Genomic DNA, 16079 nt, shown 5'->3' with positions numbered 1-16079 from the left:
TTATTCTGCACTGCTATGTATTGTACAAATGTGGCTGCATCTTTTGCAAGTGATACTTTAAGAAGTTGCTCACAAAGTATCCTGAAATAGAAGAATGAAATGAAATGTAGCTGCTGTTTTGGTTTCTTGGTTACGTTTGCTGGATGTAAGTAACAATTATTCCGTTTTGGTGAAAAATAACCTTATTAGAAAAAGAAACGTCAAATTCTATTAGAATTAGATGCATGTTATAATAGAAATAGCTTCACAGGAATCGGCAAAATAAACCATACAACTTTTGTTGTACAACTACCGTACAACTATGATGTAGACAAATCATAGGACTCCTGAAGATTAATTTATATATAATTTTCAATATAATAAATATAAAAATAAGGTATTTGGCTTGAGAAGAGAAATGAAATGGTACCTTTGAAGAAAAAGGAGAAACATTGTGATTCACAGATATGCAGGCAACTCAGGGAGAGATCTATGTAATGAAACTGTTTTGGAGAAAGTAGCTATTTGATCACATGGACGTTAGCGACTTTTTCAAAATCAACGTAAAAGATACTATAGAACGTAGGACTGTGTTCGTGTCTGCGTTACACGTGTCTGCATTACGTTAAAGGCAGAGATAGCATAATGATACTCACAAACATTGAGGCGTTGGAGAAGCTTGCTAAAAACAATGTTTCTGCGAGTTAGATGTTCAGCGTTTTAATCCTGAAAAAGCATGTCAACATTGATTATTCATTAGCTAAGTGACATTGAAACTTGAAGTTCTCTGTCACTGCGTGTATCTGAATCTTCAAGTACATAAAACCAGGCTTTACGACAGCAGCAGACAGCCGGCCTGTTTGTGATTTCAGAACACGTTTTTTTCTTCTCTCTCGCGTTACTGCAATATAATCTTACTATTGGAAAGTTTATGGATGAATCAAGAGTATTGAAAAATCATGAAAGGAATGGGGTTTTCTCTGGTGGATTTGCGAAGATTCTGGCGTACTCTTACCAAAAAATTACTTTGGCAGGGAGAGAGTAAGTAGTTTGAAATGATAGAATTGAGACCCCGACCGTGTGTAACTAAGGTTCCTATGACCCCATGTGTAAGAGAAAGAAGTCAAAATGAGTTACTCCTTCCAAATTATTGTGAATTTTATCACCTTTAATCTCCCCGGGGTTGCTGTTAGATAAAGTGATGCTTCCTACCCGTGTCAGAATGACTCCGTCACAAAGATGACTGAAGAGGTTTCCCGTGTGACTATTAAATCCATTAAAGAGTATGGGATCTTTTTGGATAAGGAAAAAAAAAGGTTATGAATGAAAAACTACTCTTCAGTACCCATATATTCTTCCAGTAAAAAACACTTTTTCTGCGTTTGGTCGTGTTGTCCTACCACTGACGCCCTAAGCCAATCAGCTTCGTTCTCTACGCTTCCAAGGCCTCTTAATGCAACCCTCGTTTTGCCTTTGCTTGTGGTCAAGATGTTTAGCGTTACAGCCATGTGTAACGCTTTTATGCATGTTGTTAACGTACCTGTGCATGTATCAGTGAAAAGCATTACTGTAGTCTTTGCAATTACCCCATTCTTGGATAGCTTATCTTGACAATATTTGAATCTCAAGTCGTGCAGAAGTGCTGTAGCTGTGGGAAGTATGGTTTCTGATGGCTCTGCTACTCACGGTGTCTCTTCTTGTTACTACTTCACTCTCTTCGTATCAAGTTACTGCAGTTTCTGTAAATTTGCATAAGTTATCTGACTTCATTAAAATCTCTGTGCTTTAAAGCTCTGGGGGAATTTTTTTAATGGAATACCAATATAGTTTTCATTGCTTAAAGTATTTATTTTGTGTGTTAAAATGCAGTTTATCAAGCTTAAATGTGAAGAGAAGTATATCTTTATATCTTAATTGTATCTTATTGTTTAAAAAGGTAACTGATGGCTTTACTTTTGAATAGAGCAAATATTAAGAATCATGTTTTATATCTGTTTTATTTATTAATTCTTTCCATTATGATTTATTGCCCTAAACTCATTTCATCGTAATATGCTCTTTGGAATAGGAGTTATATCTCATTATGTTCTTTTCCAATCCTGATAGGCTAGTAGAGGGAATTAGGGCCCTAATTCCAAAGGTGGTTTGAAAGTTACCCTCATTTATAACAAATGAGCTGCTCACTGTGGTAGTTTAAGGACTTCTTGCTGGCAGCACGTTACACATAGCAATCATCACGCTGCTTCCAACCCCAAATGCCGGTTTCACCAAAGCACCTTTCTCTACGCTCATACAACAGACTTGCTCCAGAACAAAAAATGTTTATAAGGACCCCAAATAAAATAGGAGGACATAATCTTCAGTAAGTGTTATTTGTGGTAATTGTACTTTGAAAGAGAGAAAAGATTATCTCATCTGTTAGTTGTCTTTTTTTTTTTTTTTTAAGTCAATGTCGTATGTAAAATTGCTGAAAAAAGTCACTGAAGTGTGAGGTTGCACCGAATTTTATCATGCAGTTTTGTTGATTGGTGAGCAAAAGCACCAGTGTGTGAATTGGTGCCTTCTTTCTAGTAATGTCATTAGGAAGGGGGATAACCCTTTTATTTTATTGAATGTTTTATTAAATATGGAGGCTACAAAATGTATGTTCTACAGGGGACATGATTTTTTTAAATAATAATTATCTTTTTAAATTCTTTACTTTCTCTCTTCTATTGCTTTTGCCTTTCGTGATCGAAGTCTAGGAGAGTAAGTCAAAGTTTTAATGAACTTCTGGGGATTTCTCTGATGTGCTGATAACACGTTAATCGATTGATGTCACTTAATTGATTCATTAGATCAAACCAAAATTACTTCTGTTGGATCCATTCACTAAAACTCATGAACTCTGTATATCTTTTTCATTGGATTGCAAATAAATGTGGTTATTAGTATTGGTGGGTTTATCTGTGTGTGTATTTTTAAATAGTATATTTGTGTATATATGGATGTTACTCAGTTTCTTTCTTTTTGCGATTTGAGATTAGCCTTTTTTCTTCAATTATAAGGTTATGCAATACTAAATTTGTATTTACAAAAAGCATTACTTTGAGATGCATATCTGTATCTGTAGTATATTTAGCTCCTAATTAATCAATTACGTCTTGAACATGCAGTTGGTTCAAGATCAAGTAATGTAAGAGCAAGCTCTCAAATAGATGTAAAACGTACATTAGATGTAAAAAGTACGTTAGTTTTTTTTTTGAAAACTTTATTAGCTTGTGAAGTTGTGGGGAGGAAAAGAAATAAAGTAAAATTGGCTTAAAAGTTAGAAAAAATGTGCACATTAAAAAATGTTAACGACATTTTTCCCTTTTGTAGGATTCACAGAGCCGGCAAGGAGGATATAGTATGCATCAACTTCAGGGGAATAAAGAATATGGCAGTGAGAAGAAAGGTTATCTTTTAAAGAAGAGTGATGGGTATGTTTTTGGAGTTCATAATACAAAATGATAACTATTACTTTGTTTATGCATTGATTTTTGTTGTTATGATGTACTCCGGATGCTTAAAGCACAGTCTCCTAATGCATGTGCCTTAAGTACCCAGAAGTTCAAAATGTGAATCTGGCCCCACATCTGAAGTCAATTAATTTTAATAGCTGTAGTAAATGTAAAGACTAGACAACAAGTACTTAAAAAAAAAAAAAAAAGTCATATGTCAAGTTAAAAATAAAGTACTGCCTTTTAAGTCTCCGAGTTGCTTCTGCTTCATAAAATCTTGCCTGCATCTGTTCCTTTCTCAAGGATAATCTATGAAAATGTTAGTAGGATTAAAAATACGTTTTGAAATCGTGTCTTATTACTGATTTTGTTGTTGTTGATGTTCTTACGTAGCTTAAGGAAAGTTTGGCAAAGAAGAAAATGCACTGTTAAAAATGGGATTCTTACCATATCACATGCAACGGTAAGCTATTTTTATATCTTTTCATTAAAATGATAAACTAGCGTTGTCCTTTCCAAGTGATTCTGTTAGTGTTCATCTGTTATTGGAAAAAGGATGCTACTTCTAATTCCAACTGTTGGAAGTTCTGTGGATTGCCAGAAGGAAGGAGAATGACTTAAGGAAGTACAGCTATATTTTTGCTGTGTTCGTAATTTTTCATAGTTATCTGCTACTGACCACTACCAGGGGCAAGGTTTCAAGTCAGATGGACTCTTTCTTATAAGCAGTATGCATATCCTTACTATACCTCGGAGATATGGGATGTGATTCATCCAAATAAAAGGGATGTCTAAAGTGTAGCTGTCTGCATCGGAGCAAGATGCTATAGTCTCCTTCTGTGGCCAGCGGAGAGCTAGTCAGCACAGTCGAAGAAACCTGCATCATCTTTTCATTCTGGATAGATTTGGTCAGATCAGTCATATCTTAAACTCTTTGCTTCTGGCTACAGTTGGCTCTAGTGGAAGACTAATCAACTGGCTCAGATATAAATGTCTGTATTACAGACATTTTATTCCTACAAATGATGTCTAATACTTAAATCATTTTAATACCTACATAGTCGTTTTGTTAAAAATAAGTAAATGGCAAAATAAAAATCAACTGATCAGAGTAAGAAAATGAGCATAAAAGTCTGGTCTGAAATTATACTCAAGATTTGCCTTGGGCTGTATGGAGTAGGTGAATTGTTCTTCAACTTTCTAAAATTTCTTTCCTTTCTTTTTTCTTTTTTTTAATCCCCTCGCCTCACAGCTGTGGCTTTTAGCAGCTAATTAAGCATTTAAATATATTTATGGATAGTTTGATAGGAAATTGGAAAATACGTGAACAAACTTTTCAATAAATAATTCAACTGTTTTGCCCATGAGCATTGTCACAATACATCTATGAAGCACGTAATTTGGAAGCTAGGGGCTATAGATATTAATGATGAGGTTTTGAGGGATGAATGTGTTAATGTATTGAGTGCTTTTAACCAGAAGTATGAAATTTTGAAAAGTGTTTCTCGTAGTGGGCTTTGGGGATCAGGCTCATATCTGAATTATCTTCCTAAGATTGTTAAAACCTGAGGAAACAACAGCAAATTCACGATGGAAGCAGTCCCAAAGCTGTCTTTCAGCAGCATGATGCAGATTTTTGGCTCCTGCTATGTTAAGAGATAATCAATTTCTGAAGTTAACTCTGAAGTTAATTTCCTTTCACTAAGTTAAAAGGAAATCATTACGTTTGTACTGGAGTGTTTAAGGGTTTTTGTTTGTTTATTTTTATCTGAAGTCTTCCTACACAAATTTAATGGCTAGGAAGATATCCTCGCTTACTTTGAGGACTCACTTAATCAAGTTACCTGTCATTACTTAGCAATACCTAGATACCTGACTTAGTGATGATTCGTTTATCTCCACTTTTTAAATTCGTATGTAGCCAAGCTCAAGTGCTGGCAATTTAGAAATCCTTGAATTGCACTATTTATTTTCATTTTCATTTCTCACATGCAGCTGCCTAAAAGCACTCCACATGTCCTCTTTTCTATCATAGTTTCAAGTGGAAAGTATTTTCCTCATTTTCAGTGAGGAATATTCCTGTGATTTTTTGAACCGTTCATTTTGAGGATTGAAGTCATGTGTACTGCCTTTAAACTTGTACCTCATAGTTATGAATTTTATAGAGGGAATAATTTTATCTTTATTGTCTTTATTTTATTTATTTTAACATCTTTCTCAGATTGATAGCATTTTAGCAAATGACAAGTTGCAAAGGGTTGCTCTTCCATTGTGATGCAAGTTTATATGCCATTACTTCTCTATTAACATAACCATAAATCACGTTTTTCCACTTCTGTCACAATTATTTCACTGCTAACTCACAAATAATGCTCATTTAAATTATAGTAGTTAATAGTTTTTGGAAATAAGGTTGTTTTTAGGAAGTTTAGTTGCTGCTTTGTTATTTTACAAGATTCGCTTTGACAGCAAGGTAGTGTTAACAATGAACACCAGCTTAATGAAAAATGTTGAAACACTTGGCTTGTATTTATTTTTCAGTATGTTCACGTACCCCCACCCTCATAGTTTGGTTGTGGTGTATACGTTATTTAAAAGCCTTTTGACTGAATGCTGACTCAGTTCCTCAGAATAGGCACGTGCAGCTAACTATTTTAAAAGATGTTTAAACAAGTCAATTCTCAAGACCTGCTAACAGCACACAGGTTACAAAAATTCTTAGGTATTCTTGCGAAAGAAACAAAGTCCTGAATCTTCATGGTAGTAACTTCAAACTAATACCTGGGCAATACACAAGCTGTTCTTAATCATTTCGGGTTTTTCTTTTTTAGTATTATTATTACCGCATCACATGTAATCCAGATACTTAATTGCATTTCTGGTCTTTGAAGATATTGTCAGTAGTTGTTCGTGTCATATGGCTTTAGTCCTGTAATTACCTTAAGGGTAAATGTAGTTCCAGTATGTTACTGAACCGGAGTACTCCATAGCAAGCTCAGACTTGCTCTCTGGCAAAGCTTTAGTCCTCTGGTGCCTGTTCTTCAGGGAATATCTTATTCTCGTGAAATCTGTTAACTATGTCCTGAAAGCTCTGAAAAATTAACTGATTTAGAAAAGGGAACTCGGATGTCCCTAACGTAGAAAACCGTAGCTTTTCCTAGACTAAGTATTCAGAAGCTGTCTTTTGCTTGACCTACTTTGATTAGTTAAGATTGAACTTTTTTCTAAATTTAGCAGAAAATTTCTTGTCTGATGGTTCTGCAAGAACGCATGTAGAGTCCAAGATAGACTTACTCTTTCTTCCCTGTAACTTGTTTCAGCATTTTTTTTTAACCTGAGAAAGCAAGTTGAAAACTAGAGATGGATATATACCCCTTCAGAAATACTTTTTTGATGCATTTGTTGTGAGATCTTTCTCGAAGTATTTTAACCTGTAGATTTTTCACAAAATGGCCTGCATGCATGTTTTCCCCTATTTCAGAAAGGAAAAAAAGAAAAGCCTTATTGTTTGTAATTGCAGACAAGTATAAATACCTGAAATTGTTGAAAATGCTAAGATATCAAAAGTCTGAAAGGGCACAAGGTTTCTTTAATGCTTCTTACTAAGAACAGTTTTTACAAATTGCTCTAAACTATTATAAAGGAAGATTAATTAATTCCTTATAGTATTTTTTTTTCCTGCCATTCCCAATTTATAATGAATTAGAAATATCGTTGTGGTTTTAGTACATTTTTGCCTCCGGATTAACCTGATGAGAGGATGACAGTCTGAAAAAGAGACGAAACTTTGAAAACTGATAAGGCGATCGTGTATTACTCCTCCGTGGAACAGTCGCTCCTTGAGCACTTAGAAATATTGTGTTGATTAGTTTGTCCTGCCAAACGTTTAACAAGGAGGGAAATGCATTTCTGGATATTGTATGTTTGTTTTACAGTACGTTTGTATTTGGTTTACAGTTTTAAACATGAACAATTTTCAAAACTCCGTTCAGAAGCAGTTACTGTTATGTGGCATGTCTTGTGTTCAGTTAACATCTGCCAGCCATGATGACTTCTATCTGGTATCTATACAGCTTTGATAAACCTGTGTACACCCAAAATACTTTTAAGACTTGTTTAACTAACATGTCTTAAGTAACCTAATTATAGCAGAGAATTTTGGTGGTTGCATTTACTCTAAAATGCAGAGCTGCAGCTCCTCAGTGTGATGCTGCATGTTGGCAGGAGTTGTGCCCCTCTAAAACACATTCACTTAAATCTCATTCGTTACAAACACAATGCATGCCAATCAATTGAAAAACTAGTTTCTAGCCTCAATTAATGTTGCTACCTTACTGGTTGGCCTTTCTTATTTTTTTTCTGCCGCTCCATTTCTAATCATCTCAGGTTTCCCTTTGCTTTCCTCTGCCTGGCTCTGCCACTGTTTGTATTTTCTGTTAGAAGTTTGTAATGTTTGATATACCATAAAATAGTAAATCAGGCATATATGCAGCTTGCTTAGGTAGGAACAATCCAGAAAGTATTTAAAATATCAGACTTTGATCATGTTAATTATGTTTCTCAGAAAAAACCTTACTGGTACTATATATTTCAGTGCTTTCTAACTCAAAGCCATATACCAGAAATTAAAAAGAAGACAAAAGAATTGATAAACGAATTGTTCACATGGGATATTATTTTAGATTGGTACCAGTAGTATTCTTTCCTTTTTGAATTTTTAAGATTATATCTTTGGTTATTTAAAGTGGGAGGAAAATCAGAATATGAGCATGCTCTAATAAAAAATTATTTATCAGTTTTACTGTTGTTTATGAAATACAGTAAGAAAATCGAGTATCAGCGTATTCTAAATGAAGGTCTATTCTTTCAGTCCCTATGAAGTAGTTGGGGGTAGTTGCTGTGAAGTTTGTAATTTTGTTTTAAATCTGTCCATTTGGATAAAATGTTATGTTAAAGTGTTTTGAGCATGTACATGTGTGCATGCTTTTATTTTGAACTAGTATGCACATACCCCGGAAAGGAAAAACAATCCTATAGCAAGATATTGTTAAAGTCAAATAATTTTTTTTTTTTTGTTCAGTCCAACAGGCCACCAGCTAAACTGAATTTGCTGACCTGCCAGGTGAAGCCAGGTGAAGATAAAAAGTCTTTTGATTTGATATCACGTATGTAGCAACTTTAGTACCATCTTGCATTATGTAGAATTTCTTCATAATTTTGAAGTTTTCGAATTCAGACAAAAGGAAAAATATGTGATAGGGACAAACTTATTTTGTCCTTATTTGCTGCTTACGTTTCAGATTTCACCTCTTCAGAGAGGTTCTCTCTGAAGTCGAATTTGGTTCATATAGTATTGTTGCTTATTATTCTTTATAGTTCTACATATATTGAAAATACCTGTATTTAGTGTAAATCAAAATTTCATCTTTCTCTGTCCTTCCTAATAGTTACTTAATAGCTTATTGAAAACAATTCTTTCGTAAATAAGTTCATGTTGTAGCTTGGTTAATTGCTTCTAATGTCTTTAGTTGCCAAATAGGTTTTAGTAACAAATATTTTGATGTTTTAAAATTTCTCATGTGCTGAACATAAGGATGTGTTTGTTTATTTCAGATAACAGAACATACCACTTTCAGGCAGAAGATGAACAAGAATACGTAGCGTAAGAATGTTTATATTTTTAAAGATTATTTTGCCAATAGAGGGGTTCAAGATCATAAATATCACTAGAAATAGTTTTCTCAGCCAGTGAAAAAGTACTGCCTACTGTGTGTTTCTTCTGCTGTTGTGAATGTATAAATGTGAACTGTCTTTCACATAAGAACCTCTAACATAAACAAACAAACAAAACCCCTGCAATTCTGCCCCCCCCCAACCCAGCCAACCAAAAAAAAAGCTTTGGATTACGTGTACGCTGCAATTACATTGTTCATGTGCAGTTACTTGGTATGAAATAGTAGGTGAGCTTATTAGGGTCCAAATGAAATCTTCCATATCAGCCATCTTTTGCTGTTACTTCTTTTCCTCCTGATCCTACCTTTACCTCTATATTGAAAATAGTAAATAGAAAAAGAAATTGTATACATTGCATATCAAATATTAGCAGGTAATGCAGCTTTTCCACTGTAGGCCCAGAAGTCAGCAACAAGGCTTTTCTGAGTTGTAGTGTATTTCAGAATCCAGTAACTTTCTTCACTTATGCGTGTTTCCCACCAGATTGTTTCATTAAAACCCGTCTTTCCTCCTGCCAAGACAGAACAACTCCTTGTCCAGAGATCTGCATGCCAGTTTCTCTCTTGAATGTTGCCAGTCGTCACATCGTAGCGGTGTGTTGTGCAGAACGTTACAGTCCATTGTTGATCGGGTGACAAGTCTAGCAATGAAGTCACTGGTGGAAAATGTAGCAAGCCCGATCTTTGCAGGCCACCTCGTTCTTCAGAGCTCCTGTGCTCTTCTGTTGTCCGTATCCTAAAGGAGGACCGCGGTGCTGTATGTGTATTTTTAAGGTCTAGGCAATGTCTGCAGGGCCTTCCAGTTGCTTGGCAGGAATGGAAGGCAGTGGCCTCATCAGTTGAAGATACAGATGAAATAAGAAGGCTGGAGAGTTGTGTCCTGCAAGTAGTTCCTTGCAGAGTCTTGCACAGCTTTATGTTGGCTCTAGAGTGCAAAGCTGGCTTGCTAGTTGTGCCTGTTGCATTCACTCAGGAACTTAGTTATTTCAGGAAATTTCATCGTCAAGAAGAAAATAATACTGTTATTTTTAATCAGCGATGCGTTTGATAAATCAGGTATCTGCCATAAAATAGTTTTTACTATATTTGTAGGTTTAAAAGTTGAAGTTTATTTTCTTTATCTGAATGCATGAGTGAAGGGCAGGAAAGTATGTTAGTGAAATAATTCTTGTGATGAACTATTTTGAAATTCCAGGCTGTTTTTATTTCCCATTATAAGTATAGTTCCAGTTTGTTTCCCACTGAAGTATCGTTTATCGCTTTCAAGTCCAGTGAATAAGACAATGATTTATACTGGAATATTCGTAATGGTGTTGCAAGCTTTAACAGTTTCATTTAGCAAAATAGACATTAGTTACATTCTAACGTTGGAATATACGCTGACAAACTAATACAGGCTAAGTCAATTTTTGCCTGCATTGGCACTGTAAGCCAACAACAAAAAGCTACTGTAGCGCCATTCAGTCAAGTGTTTTGTTTCAGCAAGTTACTTACAAGTGACCAAAATAGCTTTGTGTACTTTTTGAGATGAACACACAAACTTATCTTTTCTTTACGAAAACGTGTACAATATCTTTATGTAGTTGAAAAGAAGTTTGTGAACTGAAATGCCTGTTAAAATCTTTATGGAAAGACTACAATATAACAAAATAGTCTTTTTTTTTCTTGTGCAGCCCCTGAGTGGGTCCTTAATAGCTTTATTATATAAGGTGTCATGCAAACATCATCCTTTCATTTCCAGAATTGTTGATTTAAGACCATTTTGTACTCCTCAATTAGTTGTTATCCTCTGGTTCTAACTTTCTCTTCGTTTATGTACCTATGCCTCTTTCTTCCTTCTCCACCTAACGACTTTGTGTTGCTTTTTGTTCACCCAGTCTTAATGCTGTCTCTGTTCTGTCTCCTTTTTGGGCAGGACTTGAGAAATAAATACACAAATATATTTTCAAATGACTTTCTAGCTTCCCATCTGAATTGGGAATAACGCAAGATACATTCTTTTTCACTCTAGTCTTAACTTACCTTGCTTCCTTTCCCTAGTGATTGTTTTGAACTAATTCCATAAATTTTTTTTTTAATTTGTCTGATAGTAGTTTTTTAAGAATTCATTTATTAAAAATAAGTGGCTCACAATTGGTTATAGGCATATTACTACTTTCTCCCCAAAACATTCCCTCAGTCCAGCTCATTTCTTGATTCTTACTCAGTGGGCTGTTTACCTGGAATTGCTGATCGTCTGTCAGTTAAAACCTCTATTAATTTCTCTAGTAGGTGAAGCTCAGTAGGAGGAAGAAGTGTTTGTGTGCATGTATGTGTATATGTAAAAAATAGTTTTGGATCCCTAAAAATACAAGATTTCTTTAACACATACAGTAGTAGATACTTTCTACTTTTTGAAGCTGTGGATAGGGTTTTCTGTACCCCCTTTTTTGAAGGCCAAGAATAAACCAAATTCTGTAAGAAAGTATGGGTGAAATAAAGCTATGCTCAGAAATTGTGCCAAGATGCAGTGTTTATCTTCAGTGTATAATGTCAGTCTAGTATTTAGGCACAGTACTCAGACTTTTTTATTTTGGAAAGGCTGAGCTGGACGATGTTCATTCAATATACTGTCTGTTACTAGTTCCATACAAAAAGTTATATCTGAAAGTCTGGAAATTACTGTGCTAATACTGTGTTTATGCACTCCATCGGAGAGCAATGGTGCTGCAACAGGAATTTTTGATAGGGACATAAATCAAAATTTATTGGCTTAGAGACTTGTATTGACTTAAAAACACTAAAGAAATAAGACTAATCTCAATGAGAGTCTCTTCCACCTAAGGTTAACGAGTACTTCTGTTGCCTTCGTTGGGTCCAGAATTCACCCGCGATGCCTATTTTTGTTTAGCCTTACAAGCTTCTTCCAAAACTGAGAAGCTCTGGCAAACCGAAAGCCTTAATGGGCCTAGGGGAGCTGCTGATATCCAGAAAACATGTAGTATGGGATTGGGCGATCCATTTATTTGTATTAAATACGAGCGAAACCTGTTCTGTGAGACTTGAGTAATTTTAAAATAGTTTGAAAGAACCCCTACAAAGTAATAGCATGCTTTTTGCTTGTGAGCTTGATTCTGGTGGCATTTTGAAATAAAGCGAGTATCTGTACAAGTCATTTTTAGTACAATAAGAAAAAGAGAAAGAACAGCAGCTATAAGGCAGATTTTATTTACTGTTGACATCGAATTAATCCTAGGCCTAACGTTTTATCCAGGTAGTATTAGTCATTAAGAATGAGTCCGTTCCTGTGTTTGTGTTAAATTGGCCTTACTGATGATGTCTAGGAAGAGCAGACAGTGCGATGCCTTTTGCTGTGACTGTTTCGCAGATAACAGCAGTGATGCTCCGTCTGAGGCAGTGGATTCCTTTTAGCCAAGGAAGTTAAACCAAAATAAGTTTCTCCTCTTACGGTTTAGTAACTCTTAAAACAGAAATCTTTATAAACTAAAAATTGGCTTAGTCATGTCATGTTTATTTTAATTACCTCTAATATTTTTTTAATTATTACAGCATTCTTGAGTTCTGTTCAGTTTCTGACTTTTGTTTAACAAACTCATCAAACTGTAACCATGAAAAAAATTGTCAACAGATGTCAGAATAAATGTTATCTATCTCCGAGTTAATGATTATTTTAGTCTGTATATTTAGCATTACTATAATATTAGTAGCAAAAGATACTGCCTCTTCTTGTTTTTCTTTAATGTCTCTTGATTTCATCAGCAAAATTGCAGAAGATTGCCATCTAGTGTGTGTTCATATATTGGTCGCATAACAAGTGCTGTGTATATATTTGTGCATGTGCGTGTATGTACTGATGATGTGTGCGTGTATATAACGCTATTTCCAGCATGTAGAACACAAAATATTTTTTTTTCCCGCAAATATTTCAATTTCGCTATTTTATTTTAAGGTTGATTTTTACTCTTTTTTTTTTCTCTCTTTCTTTTTGCAAACATAATCTTTTAAGTACAATGCCCAGGTTATTCTCAGCCCATGAAAGATTAAAACGTGCATGTGTGTGAGGTATAGAACATAAATAAAGTACACAGACATGAAGTATGTAAAGTGCACATAGACCAGTTAAGGCTCTGACCCTGCATTACAAGTTTGTTTACATAAATTTGCCACTGTGATCCTGTAAAGTTTATATTTGCGCTATTATTTCATTGAGGGACTGTGAATTTAAATCTAAAGTTGTGGTCTTAATATGTTCAGTTGACCATAGCCATTTTAGCACTTTAGCGTTTTTTAGCATTTTAGTTTCAGAAGAATGACGAGTGAAGATAATTGTAATATTTAAGCAGGAAATGGATGGAGGATGCAATCAATTTAAAGTTGTTTTTCTGCGTAAAATACAGCTGCTGTAAATTTAATCACATCTAAAAGCACTGTAGTTGAGAGAGCTTTTTTTAACTTGTTCTTTTCATAAATTAGACAACGCTATCTGGTCATTTTTCAATGTGCTTGTCCTTAGTGTAGCCCCTTTCCCATCTCTATTTCCATATTTCATGCAGCAGCCAGTGAGAGATTTATTTCTAATAAATTTTAAACAGTGTTGTGTAATCGAAAACTGGCAGGTCACCTGGGGGGCTGGGGAGAAGTATTACCTAAAACAGCATTAAAGAATCTTGATTTGTTGCAACTTGACTTAAAATGCCATGATGACAATATCATTCCTAGCATCTTCTCTTTTCAAAATCCCCATCATGTTTGCTGTCCCAGCCGTTTTCATTAATTTGGCCGTAATGCTCTGACTCTGGTTAGTGCATTAAAGGCTTGCACTTTGAAAGGTATTTGGATGCCTACGTGTTAAAAAGCGCTTACTGTGCCCACAGTGGAGAGAGGCACACCACATGGAGAGAGTAGTGATTGTAACTTCCACCTTGAATGGCAGGATAGACTGTAGGAAGGTCCTAGACACCTGCTTTTTAGGCAGTTGAATTTACAGGAGCTAAATCACACCCTTTTTCTTTCCCAGCTTCTGCTCATTTGCCGAACCTGAGAACTCTACTGCTTTGACTTTAATATCCCTTTGGTGAACAATTTTAAAGATTTTTTTTTTTTTGTCTTTTCTCGTTCTCACTTCTTTCCTTTCGGTTTCCTACCTTTTCCCCACTCGCTCAGTCTCTCCCACAATATAATTCTTCCTTATATTCCACTGATATTTTGTTCCTGGCAAGCTTTCTACAGTTTAGAGCTTCACTTGTGTTTGCAAATGCAAATCTTCATTGAGCTCTTTATCTTGTGCCAGATGGATATCAGTATTGACTAACAGCAAAGAAGAAGCATTAAATATGGCATTCCGTGGAGAGCAGAGCACAGGGGAAAACAGTTTAGAGGATCTGACAAAAGCCATTATTGATGACATCCAGAGATTACCCGGAAATGAAGTCTGTTGTGATTGTGGCTCACCAGGTACCTCAATTTGTTCGTGTCATCAGCTTCTTGTAGTGAGCAAGTTCTTTGAAGTGTTTGTAGAGTGCAAACTAATTTTCTAAGTGATGTGTTGATCAGTCTTCAGCCTGTTTTTAAAAGAGCAAATATTGACTTTCATACGTTAGTTTAATTTAATTCACTAAAATATTTTTGTGTGTTGTCTGTGCTTACTTCCAGCAGTTCAAGCCCCTCTGGAGTTTGAACTGTTCTTGTTGCACTGTCTCTAGATGCTTGTTGCACTTGAATGGAAGTTGCTTGGCATCACTGATCCTGTGCATGCTACTAAGTAGAAGTGAGTAATGCTTAGACAATGATTGTGGAAAAATTGACCTGGCCAGGATCTTACTCTGAGGTCTTATCTTAGCACAAGACTACTAGAATTGTGGTATCAAAAGTCTTCATGGTTGGAATAAAGTAGTCTCGTGCAAAGAAGTGGAGACCCAGAGCTGGAGTCCTATCAGATTATATCCTCAGAAGTACAGAGTTACAGGTCAGTTATAGGTCACTTTGAGCTTGAGAACAGTTAAATTGTTGTAGAGCTACTAAATTTGTATGGTAGTTGATAGCTGTTAAGGCTTTCACATCTAAACAGACTCTTCAAGAAGGTGGCGTTCACTGGGCATGGAGTAGATAGCGTGCATCTTCAGAAGAGGCTTACTGACACGGAACTAATCCAAACAAAAAAATACCTAGGTAAAAATACAAAGTCAAGTACCGCAAAAGCGTTATGTCAAATCCTTGAATTGGTTCATTCAGTAACGCCATCACGTAAATCTACAGAAACATTAGAATACAGTTCTCGTTCGTCTTTTAATTTATAGTGAAATTTTAAGTTTCTCACCCGCAACTTCAGCTTGCAACGTTAAGCTCTTGACTTCATGCTTTACCAGTCACTATCTAAGATCAAGGAAGACGTTACTTTGAAGATTTAGATGTATGTAAAATCTATGTAGAGTTTTTTTTATTTTCCTTCAGAAGACTGATCTTACTTTTTATGTAGCATTTCTAATATAAGACCTATTCTAATATTACATGCAGATCTCCAGGACTGCAACTTTTTATTGTTGTACTAGTTCCCAGATTTGCTTAGGTTTCCTATAATGGATGAACTATGTTACACACAGGAAAATGTGACATTTAATCTTGTATAAAGAAAGACTATTTAAACTTTAAGAAATGTGGATTAAAAGTTCAGAGATTGCCAACAGTGGAATTTAGTAGGTCTGTTCCTTTTAAAAACAGGAAAACAAACGCCTACCTTCTTTCTACAAGAAAGCAAATCCTAAACAGTTCAGATCGGGTGGTTCAGTATGGATATAGAAGTCTAAATTCAGTGCCTTTGGGCCCGTCCCCGATCTGAAGAACAGATCTATCAGTAGCAGTGTTTGGTTAAATTCGCGCTGCAGTTTGG

The 16079-nt window shown here is 35.4% G+C and overlaps 1 protein-coding gene across 10 annotated transcripts in view; it reads left to right on the top strand.

Annotated features, from left to right (window-relative positions):
* ASAP1 (ArfGAP with SH3 domain, ankyrin repeat and PH domain 1) overlaps nt 1-16079 on the top strand; it is a 186311-nt gene that overhangs the window by 130834 nt on the left and 39398 nt on the right. For all 10 annotated transcript variants that reach the window (XM_068933309.1, XM_068933308.1, XM_068933313.1 and 7 more), the window contains 5 exons: nt 3340-3440; nt 3855-3924; nt 8542-8626; nt 9075-9123; nt 14484-14647. In XM_068933309.1, coding sequence (XP_068789410.1) covers nt 3340-3440; nt 3855-3924; nt 8542-8626; nt 9075-9123; nt 14484-14647 — 469 coding nt within the window. The remainder of the gene's footprint in view (nt 1-3339; nt 3441-3854; nt 3925-8541; nt 8627-9074; nt 9124-14483; nt 14648-16079) is intronic.

This window comes from Struthio camelus, chromosome 2 (genome assembly GCF_040807025.1).
Source record: "Struthio camelus isolate bStrCam1 chromosome 2, bStrCam1.hap1, whole genome shotgun sequence".
Taxonomy (NCBI): domain Eukaryota; kingdom Metazoa; phylum Chordata; class Aves; order Struthioniformes; family Struthionidae; genus Struthio; species Struthio camelus.
This window is presented reverse-complemented; position numbering and strand designations above follow the sequence as displayed.